This window comes from Anguilla anguilla, chromosome 14, assembly GCF_013347855.1.
Source record: "Anguilla anguilla isolate fAngAng1 chromosome 14, fAngAng1.pri, whole genome shotgun sequence".
NCBI classification, from domain to species: Eukaryota; Metazoa; Chordata; class Actinopteri; order Anguilliformes; family Anguillidae; genus Anguilla; species Anguilla anguilla.
The window spans coordinates 36,834,592-36,845,661 of NC_049214.1; the positions used below are offsets into that span (position 1 = coordinate 36,834,592).

At 45.2% G+C, this 11,070-nt stretch overlaps 1 protein-coding gene across 3 annotated transcripts; it reads right to left on the bottom strand.

Moving 5' to 3' along the window:
- Positions 1–221: 221 nt before the first annotated feature.
- ftsj1 (FtsJ RNA 2'-O-methyltransferase 1) lies at positions 222–9,058 on the bottom strand. Of its 3 annotated transcripts, none has more exons than XM_035389792.1 (11): positions 8,966–9,058; positions 8,430–8,572; positions 7,632–7,701; positions 7,358–7,460; positions 6,742–6,820; positions 6,073–6,125; positions 5,617–5,670; positions 5,035–5,137; positions 3,120–3,203; positions 1,150–1,253; positions 222–961 (listed from the first exon to the last, which is right to left on the bottom strand). In XM_035389792.1, exons 2-11 carry the CDS (start codon positions 8,548–8,550, stop codon positions 689–691), a joined length of 1,044 nt encoding a protein of 347 aa, XP_035245683.1. In that variant the 5' UTR covers positions 8,551–8,572; positions 8,966–9,058; the 3' UTR covers positions 222–688. The 3 variants fall into 3 exon arrangements, with proteins under 3 accessions (XP_035245683.1, XP_035245684.1, XP_035245685.1); XM_035389793.1 differs by having other exon boundaries at positions 8,962–9,018; XM_035389794.1 differs by having other exon boundaries at positions 8,970–9,004.
- Between the last annotated feature and the right edge of the window lie 2,012 nt (positions 9,059–11,070).

Here is an 11,070-nt window from a genome sequence, read left to right on the forward strand (position 1 = left end):
ACTTTCCGAAAAAAGAGAAAAGAGAATTACATCTGCAAAATAAAGGGATTTTTAAGTGTCCTTTAGCTTCAGAAAGGTGTTATACATTAATCCAAAGAAACGTTTGTGTATCTTTAAATATCACAAATAGATTTTTCAGCGTGGAACCAAAAATGCTTATATTTATAGGCGTCAAGAGTATACCATACATACCTGGTAAAACATGCCATTTCAAATTTGACCATGGTTTCTTTCCAGTCAATTTATTGGAGATGCATACATAACATTCTACATTACGTGTTAGTTGCATTTAAAAACTCTGAAGAATAGATTTATTTGGAATTTTAAAATGATTTTTAAAGATGTATTTTCAAAAACTGATATTCAACAGAAAAATGAACTCTCATATTAACATTACCCCTCTCCAAGTGTTTTAATTCTAAAATGAGTGTTGTTGCGGTCACATCGACAGTTTTCTTCGAAACTAAAGAGAGGTTGTCATGGCGAGGTTTGTTCATCTCTCAGTCTTCGTTAAGGGCTCCTTAAACTGCACATTCAAGGTAAAACGTTCGGCTGCACACTCTTACAGCGTGACTGCCGTGCTCTTTTAAAGAGCCAGCCCCCGGTCAGCTTCTTACAGACCGAGCAGCCAGATAAAACAACTCCAGAATGTTCCGCGTGACCTAAAGACGACAGCGCTACCCGACGTTCATTTCAGTCGCTCGACCTCCTGTTCCGTGGCCTCTCCACTGCTGACATCACGGGGCGGCGGCGGCGCCGCTGACGACGACGCCGCCTCGTCCGACTCCGGGCCCCGATTGGACGAGAGGTGCAGGCTGGAGAAGGCCCCGTCCAATGGGACGGCGGGAGAGTCCTGCTTGGCCAGCAGGTTGTTCTTGCGCAGGTGGCAGGCTTGCTGGTAGGGCGGGCGGATGGGGGGCTGGGTCGGGGGCGTGTAGCGGTACTCCTTACTGGGGTCCAGCTGTGGGGGGGGCACGAGGGGGGGGGGGGGGGGAGCGGACAGACCCATGAAGGGATTAGCGCTGCTCATTCACACAGATTGCAGTGACCAGCCCATATTACTGCACACACAAACAGGTCCGGCTACACTAGTCCGGCCAAGTACAGGAAATGCGTACGCTCATTATTTTGGGTCCCGGCACGGGTTACCTGGAGCGGGTAGGTGCGGTCCGAGTCGAAGGCGCTGAGGTCCCCGCAGGCCAGGAAGGGGACGATGACCCGGTTTGGGCCCTCCAGCTGATTAAAGTCCACATCTGGAGGGAGGGAGGGAGGGAGGGAGGGAGGGAGAGAGAGAGAGAGAGAGGAGGGGGGGGGGGGTTAAGGGTGGTTTAGAGGACCAGCCACAGGGCCCATCCAGTTTTTTTATTCTTACTCAGCAATAAACTGATCAATTATTAACCCTTTAAGGTGTGAGGTCACAAACGATTAGAATGTTTGTAACTGAACATTCTAATGCTGATGTCACAATCACGACTGGTGACTGAAAGCAATGGAGTTCTAGAACACAGACTTGGAATTCTGAAAAAAACATTCCAAAAAATCCTGCTGTTCAAAGGGTTAAGACAGTTCATTACACAGTTAGCTCTCCTCTTTGTTATATTGGGTCTGAACTGCTCGGTTTTAGGTAAAAAAAAAAACAACAACCAGCCAGCCTGCCGCCACCCGCACCCCCAGGTCCAGGGGTGGCCTCACGTTTAGTGAGAGGGAAAGAGACAGGGTTCGAGGGCCGGGGAGGTGGGGTTGTAAACCAGCAAGCTGTAGGGTTGTCATGATATCCCATTTTCGTACCGTTGATATTTAATAAACCTTGTGAGGTTCCATATTACTGTTTTTTGGCTGGACTGCAACAGCGGGGCCAGCCCTATAAACGCGAATGTCTGTGACTGAGTGACCGAGTGATGAAGTTGTTCAGCCGAGTTATGCAGTTACACCATTGGTCGGCCGGTCCAGCCATATACTAGGTTTTGACCTGGTCTTGTTTATTCTGTAGTGGAATTATGACAGCATGATCAGAAGTAATGACCGCAGGTGTCCTGGTGTCAGCATCGATCTGGAACTGCAGAAGCCTTAGAGCTGCTTACTGTAGTTAGTTACAGTTTGATCAAGTGCAAACAATGACTCGGACCACAAGCTCACATTAAATAAGGCATGTTCTCCATTTTAAACAGAAATCCTTTGAATTAACAACTTACTTAAAATCAAATTAAATAAAAAAAACCTAAATTAATGCCTTAATAAATATGTATGAGCACTTAAAAAAACAGCCAATTAAAAAAACATGAGAATTTAAATATGATCAAATTGAATGAAATCAAAAAAACAATGTATTCTCAAATTAGTATTTTTCTCCAACGCTAACTGCTTTGAAATTTTCAGCATTTCATCTCGTTTTATGGATTTTTAGCCAGGAAAAGGAGCATGCTAGCCCACTCTGGTAATAGGAGGTTACGCAACAGAGCGGCCATGTTTCCCACGGTGCAGAACACTCGCTCCTACTGTGTACCAACAGCACAGATAAGCCTACACAAGCACTACACAAGCACTACTCACCATCAGGGGAAAGTGAGTCTCCTCACGTCACCAGCAAATGAGACGACCCTCTTCACCAGTGATTATCACAGATAAGATTGCACATTCGATAATTGGCACCTTTAACTAAATAGCCAATATACAAGTCATAATAATCAAATAATACCAATTTTAAATATTGTAGCTGCAGACAATCATATCAGCGATATCTTCAAATATCTCTATACACAATATTATCAGCTACCGTGGCGACCCCAGCAGGTGTGTGTGTTCCAGTCCCAGATGGGCAGGTAGCTACTCTCCACCTGAATATGCAGCTGCATTATGCCAGCTGAACTTCAGTCTCATTCCCTTCCCTGGTTCTGAATGTTAAGTGTTGCACTGGGGTCAACGTCGCCTTAATTAGCTCTAATCTCCAGCATTACCTCGAGTTCCTGCAGCCGACGGCCATGTTGTAAACGAGAAGGTGTCCTTAACTGACCTTCTCTTGCAATAATAAGGATCTGACACATAAAGCAAGCAGCATATACGGGGTTCAGTAGCAGGACGGGGTAAATGAAGGGCCCTGGCCTACTGAAGGACAGCGTTACCGTAGCAGTGGTCCAGGAGGGGGTTGGACATGTTCGGGACGTATCCTTCCGGGGGGGAGTAGTTCTCACACACCACAAACGCCTCTGCAGCGGGGAGAAGGCACAGTCAAGTCACGGTCAACGGGTCACAGCAGAAAAACCCAAAATACTCAACACATCAGCCACAGGCGTTTATTTACAAGCTCTGTTAACGTCGCGATCGTTTCACAAGCCCTGCCAATCAGAGGTCAGCACGGCCCTGCTTTTTTTTAGCCCACACCCACCCAATCCCGCCACTTGTCCTGTTGTACCCACCCGCGCCCGCCAAGACTTTGTCCCAAGCCCTCCCACAAGCCCCAATACATATAGACAGTTACAATCAAACAGACGTGTGTGCGCAGACTGTTTACGTTCGGTTAAATGAGGAGCATATGGTGGGCGTGTGAAGGATGAGCCAGGTAGCATAACATATGTCCTGATTTGCTGTATAATACACTAAATGTGACCATTATGGCTGGGTGCTCCTCACAGGACCCAAGTCTGTCACAGATTCTTTAGCCATTTTTTGCCAGTTCCCCATTTTCCAGGATTTATCAGCAGTTATCGAACTCTAAACCACATACCCTACAGCAGTGGTAACCAACCCTGTTCCTGGAGATCTACCATCCTGTAGATTTGCACTCCAACCCTAAAAAAGCGCAATTCATTCAACAGCTAGAGATCTTGTTGAGCTACTAATTAGTAGAGTCAGGTGTGCCAAATCAGGGTTGAAATGTAAACCAACAGGACAGTAGATCTCCTAGAACAGGGTTGGTTACCACTGCCCTACAGTGTTTTACCCATGTTGCCAATCAATGGGAGAAACACAGTGTGACAAAGTGTAAAGATTATGGAATGCACTGGGATCAGGAATCTCATCCATGTCAGCTGTAGTAATCAGATGATTGACACATCTACAGATGATTCAGAATGCCGCTGCCCGACTCATCTACAACCTTCCAAAATTCTCCCACGTCACTCCTCTGCTGCAATCACTCCACTGGCTACCGTTCGCTGCCAGGATCCGGTTCAAAGTCCTGACCCTCACCTACACTGCAGCCAACAGGACAGCCCCCATCTACTTGCAGGACATGATTCGATCCTATGTCCCTGCTCGACCACTCCGTTCTGCGGCAGCAGGGCGCCTTGTAACCCCTCCCACCCGCCCAAAGGGATCACAGAGCTTCTCCACCCTAGCTCCCCAGTGGTGGAACGAACTCCCCGTCCCTCCCCCTCACTACCCATCTTCCGCCGTGGCCTGAAGACTCATCTCATCAGACTATACCTGGACTAACCACCACCACGCTGTATATTTCACTGTAAATCCCCCCCCCCTTTTTCATGACACTTGTTACATGTTGCCCCATCCCAGCACTTTTTGGTAATTTGTATTTGTCCTAATACTGTAGCTTATTCTTCTGCCTAGTTGACTTTGCAGAGGTTAGGTCTGAATAGTGTTCAGTGTGAACTAAACTGTGTTCTTGGTTAGAAATAGCTGTACAAAATAAGTATTGCATCTTACTGAACCTGTGTTTAGTAGTTGTCTATGACCATGAAATGCACTTTTTGTACTTTTTTGTCGCTTTGGATAAAAGCGTCTGCCAAATAAATGTAATGTAATGTAATGACACGCCCTGTCAATAGTGCCCCTTTCCCTGTTACAGTAACGTTTTCAGTACAACGCATCGCACCAAAACAACTTTTAAAGAAATAAAAACGGACGCACGGTAATCCTGTTTTACTAGTCTCGTAATGCAGTTTGAGCATGCTCTGTTTCTAACTACGCTCTGCTAAAGGCGAAAAAGCACGCCCTTTTTAGCACGCTCGTTTTTCCGTGACCAGTCCGCAGACGGCGCAGTTCGCGCATCACCGGACCGGCGGTTGCCGTGGCGCTCACCGATGCTGGAGTTTCGGCTGCTCCGCGGTTTGGCGCATGTCACGCCGCTGAAGAAGATCTTCAGCTGGGAGTACAGGAGGGTCACGTCCTTCCCCCGAAATATCTGCAGGCGTCAATGAGAACATTCACCAATCAAAACGCATATCTATCGCCCACACCTGCCAATCACACGCATTCACCAATCAAAACGGGCATCAATCGCTCACACCTGCCAATCACATACATTAACCAATAGACAACCGGCATCTTACCACTCACACCTGCCAATCACACACATTAACCAATCGACAAGCGGCATCTTACCACTCACACCTGTTAATCACACGCATTAACCAATCGACAAGCGGCATCTTACCACACACACCTGCCAATCACAGACATTAACCAATCGACAATCAGCATCTTACCACTCACACCTGCCAATCCCATGCGTTAACCAATCAACAACTAGCATCTTTCCACTCACACCTGTTAATCACATGCATTAACCAATCGACAACTAGCATCTACCACTCACCACAGTCAATTGCATGTACTGACCAATCAAAAACATCCAGCCACTGGTCTTGAATGTCTGCTTACCTTTGCCACGAAGGTGCCCCCAGGTTTGAGAACATGAGTTGTAATGTTCAGGGCCTGAGAAGCCAAACAGGAAATCATTAAACCCACTGTTGAGAACACAGCCAGATTTCCCCTTTCTTGACCGGTGGAAGCTAGGAGTTAAAGCATATCATGGCCACTGCAAAAGCCAGTATGTTTGCTGAAAAAGAGCCTGTTAAAAGACCATCTAATTATATATCAGAAGCATAAAGAAAGTTGGTCTGTGGGTGAAGTATAAAACATCAGGTGCTGAAAAATACATTAAAATTAAGAAGGAAGCAGCTTTACATGTTAAAGTTTAAGAGTGAAACACCTAAAAACATACAAGCCTTCGGGTGGTATGGTTCAACATTGCACCCATCAGGACCTTAATACGTATATTTATTTATTGAGTATGACTGAGTAAAATAAGCATGGTGGATATTCCCTGATACTCACAGCAAGCAGAAGCTGGGCCTGAATATATTCATCAACATCATGGAGGCCAGTCACTGCGGACACAGGACACACAGACCAATCAGCAGGCCTCACTGGCCTCCTCAGCCAATGAGAGAGCACAGAGTATCACACTTGAATCCGCCCCTACCAGCTTGATTGGAGGATATGTGCCTGATCAGTTTAGCAGTTCATACAGTACTGTTCCTCTATATCAGGGTTGGGCAAGGGGGGCCACATCGGTTTCTGCATTGCATGCCAACTTCTACTCTTAATTATTTAATTAGTCCCATCTTTATCGTAATTGATATGTTTAGCCCCATTTCTTTATAAGTTCATGAATGACAGCTGAAGACAGTTCCTGTGTCTAATCTACAGTTAAACCTACAGTTCATCCCCTCTCTAATCTACAGATATTCAGCTAATTAGCTGATTAGCTAATCGGGCCAGTATAATTGTTGACAACAAAAACCTGCATATACAGTGCACCGACCTTGCAGCAATGGAACTACCCACTGCTGTTCTATATTTATTCTCATGTTCATGGCAATTTTTGAAAGCATATAACGGTATAGGATATAAAGACAGCACAGTCGTATTTAAAACTTCAGCAGGTAGTAATACAGAATGTGTGCGCATACATACATGATACATGCAGTTGCTCATACTCACCATCAGGGGCACCGTCACACACCACAAGATCAGCAGGCTGGCCCTCAAAGTGCCTGATAATTTCCTGTGCAGTGGTGATCTGAAAAAAAAAACGACCGTGAAGTTAAGGATACTTTCATACCCAGTTGGTCATGTGACCCAGCCTTGCTGACGTTAGTAACGTTTCTTTAAATCTTAGTTACATCTCTTTATGCGTTAGTTTCATCTGTATGTGATGTGACACTACGTTAGAGATGCCCCTTTATGTCATGTGACCCTACCTTAGAGATGTCCCTTCGTTATGTGACTCTACCTTAGTGATGTCCCTTTGTCATGTGACCCTACTTTAGTGATGTCACTTTCTCATGTGACCTTACCTTAGTGATGTCCCTTTATGTCATGTGACCCTACCTTAGTGATGTCACTTTACATCATGTGACCCTACCTTAGTGATGTCAATTTCTCATGTGACCTTACCGTAGTGATGTCACTATGTCATGTGACCCTACCGTAGTGATGTCACTATGCCATGTGACCTTACCTTAGTGATGTCCCTTTGTCATGTGACCCTACTTTAGTGATGTCGTTTTGTCATGTGACCCTACCTTTGTGATACCACTACGTTATGTGACCCTACCTTGGTGATGTCCCCCTGTATCTGAGTGACCCCAGGCAGGGGGGCCATAGCTTGAAGATCCACTGCTACGATTTTCACATCCTCACTCTTCTCCTCTTTCCCTCTGCAACAGCAAAAAAGAAAATAAAAAACCGCTTTGTCAGACTCCCGCTAAAATTACCATGCACCACACCGCACAGAAATGAGCCCCAGGATGAGCCAGGCTTCAGAGTGAACATAGTCGTGTGTGCCAGGACACCGGGGCCGGGGTAGCCCTGCGGGAGGCTCAACTCACCGGAGTTTCCGGCTCAGGACCTGACTCCAGCTCCCCGGAGCGGCGCAAAGGTCCACCGCGCGACGAACACCTGAAGAAACGGCCCGTTATTCACATGGTCTCATCGCAAAACGGCCAGTTAATCACACGGTCTCATCGCGAAACGGCCAGTTAATCACACGCACACGGTCTCATCGCGAAACGGCCAGTTAATCACACGGGCGCAGCGCGACACGGCCCGTTATTCACACGGTCACATCGCGAAACGGGCAGTTATGCATACTGGCCCGTCGCGAAACGGCCAGATATTCACACCGGCACATCGCACATTCTTTAGCTGTACCGCAGCAACACACTCAGACCTGCGCGGGACGTGTCTCATGTAGAAATGATCCAGGTGTGCCTTTTTTAATGTCATTTTCCTTCCTGATAGAAATATTCCCCATATCCGGGAGCTTAAACCGTAATGTTAGCGTTTTTACTTACAACAAGGCAGGGGTGCACGAGGACCATGTCGGGATTTTGAGCCAATTTCAGCTTTTAATTATTTGATTAGCTTAATTATATCTTGATCAGGCATTTGTATAAGCACTTGCACTAGCTGGTGCAAGTGTATCCTAAAGATTTTACAGCACTCAAGTACAGGAGTGAATCATAGAACTGTCAAAAAAACTAAAACTAAGGTAACTGGTTGGAACAAACCCAGCACCCAGACCCACCCTCCAGGACCGGAGTTGTGCACCACTGCAATAAGGTCACCTAGCAGTTGAAAAACCTATGCTCCAAGATAGCTTATCTCGCAAACAGCCGCCCAGCTACCTTTGAAGAGGTTGAACTCCTCGTCCAGTTGGAGCAGTTTAAAGGCACTCCTGGCTCGCCATCCCTCTTCTTTGGCTAGCCGGTAGTAAATGTCACGCTTGTCTTTGGAGGAGCGTCCCATTCTCCCCCGGTCTCAGACAGACCTACAAAGGAATCGCATGTGTTGGCCCGTTGCTCATATGGCAGAGAACGGAGAACGAGGTTTGAGTATGAGTAGCAGATTTTGATTGACTAGATGGCTAATAAAGTTATCCACTGACGTCTGTGAAATATGTTAATAGCCAAATATACACACGAATGGTGACAAATCTGAAACGCAATGAACAGCAACTGTTTATAACATTTTTAGTTAAGCTAGTTCGCCAGGTAGCCTAGGTTACATTACAGATAGCACAGATAATCACGTAAACTTGGCTAGCGGATGGCAATGTCAAATAACTCTTAATCCCAAAATTTAGCCAAATACATATTGTTATTTTTTTTTTATTGTATATTCTGCCGTTTCACGTTTAAAGCAAATTGTTGTGTTTACAAACTTGCAAGCTCAGATATCCCTGACTCCTGCGTCCAGCGTGCTCACTGAAAATAAAGACCCCTGAGTAGCCAATGAAATGTCTGCACTTGAATGAAGCCGTCTTTGTTAACGCCTGTGTGAAAATATTGTTCAATAATTCAAAACTTCAAAGCCTCTTGCACGACTTTAGCTATTTTACGTCGCATCAGTTTATATATCTGGATATACTGTATATACTGAAGCAATTCAGCGTATGTAGCTTGCTCAGTGTTACAGAAGCAGTATCATACCTGGGAATCGAACCTGCAACCGAGGCTCTAAGCCAACTTCCTTAACCATTATAAACCGGTAGATGCTACTGTCATCTTGTCACGGTACTTCAGTGACTATACTTGAAAACGTAATGCTCATGTATTGTACTGTTGTAATGAATTATGCAAATTTACAATACATAAACATATAAAACGTGGTCATGTTGTGAAGTGGTAATACCAGTAATAGACCAGCTATTGAAATGTGTCTTCACGTTACAGATGCATAATATGAAACGAACATTTTCTTTATGACGTTTTTCAATCAAACTCCTGTTTTAGGGAGCACAGTATGAAAGTATGTAGACGAATGTATGATTTTGATTTTCAAAACTCTGGTGCCAATAGCACAATTTTGACACTGGGTGGCACTAAATGCAAGTTCAACACCGTGCATGGAGGTAAGCAAGTATAACGCGGCAATGGCTTAATTCAATTGCATTGAGCATTGTGTATTGTGTATTGAACAGCGCTGTCCCATACAATATGCTCAGCAAGCATGGTGAGCAAATTCTGGTTTGCAAATAGGGTGTGAAAAACACTGTTTACAATAAACAGAAAAATGAGTAAAAAATAAAGGGTCAACTTCAGCATGCTTAGCTGGAGTTTAAACCTCAGGTTTAAAACTCAAGACCACCAAGCTACATTACAACTGGAACAGCTGTCTACATCTGTGAAATAAGGATTACCTGTTACAGTTGAAATGCAGTTTGGTGGTCTAAGGGCTTAAACCTCCAGTTTAAATGAATGAGGATTTAGTGTAGTTTCTACTGCAGTGGGGTGCAAATATCCACAAATAATGTTTTAGAGCAATAGTATGCATTATCTATAAATACCTCATCTATAAGTAAATAAGCACTTACAAGCATGGGTCATGTTGGCCAGCAATATTCATGACATTAAAATGAGACGAAATTAGCAACTAAGTAAGACATGCTAAACAAGCCATTTTACTGAAGTGCTCTGTCACGTTTTGTTAAGTGTCCTAAAGCGATCTGTGACGGTTATGGTAGCGCTGAAGGTCTTCCATGGTGTGGGTGGAATGCGGGAATCAGAGATGGCTCTGACGGGACGGCCGAATTTGATCGTCTCCATTAGGGCTCATCGATCAGCGGGGCAGACGGAGGCGCTGCTCTGTAAATGGGGGGCGGAGCTCAAGGCAAAAAGGCATTTGGCCAGAGAGCAGAAACTCTCTCACCGTCCCACTGGAGCGGGGAATCAATACTGTGGGGCTAAATCTAAAAAAAAGGTATGAAGTTTTTCTTGTTGTTGCTGTCAGCACAGGCAAAACCTAGGAGTGGTATTTGGTCATAATTTATTTTTTATTTATTTTATTTTTTTAATTGCAGGTGAATTAATGCTGAAAACAGAGCAATCAAAATCACCAGATGAGTGTATGCCTAACACTTGCAGTCACACTTTCCTCTTTCCTCATGTTATGGTTTAGACCCGTGGTCTCCAAGCCTGGTCCTGGAGAGCTACAGGGTCTGCTGGTTTTTGTTTTCACCTTAAAATCAGCACCCAATTGAGACCTAAGACACCAGGTGAGTTGAGTTAACTGTGTAATCAACTGCTCTAATTGATTCATGAAGTGCAGAGTCACAAACCAGCAGACCCTGTAGTTCTCCAGGACCAGGGTTGGAGACCACTGGTTTAGATTGTCAGTCCGACATGTTTTTGCTTTCTCAGGATGAGTTAATGCGGCGTTCCAGGTGAACTCGGGAAACTCGTAGGTCCGACTTGGGAGGTCGGATTTACGAGCTCAGAGCGTTCCAGTGGTTACTTCGTAGATGACGTATTTTTGTAGGCCAACCCG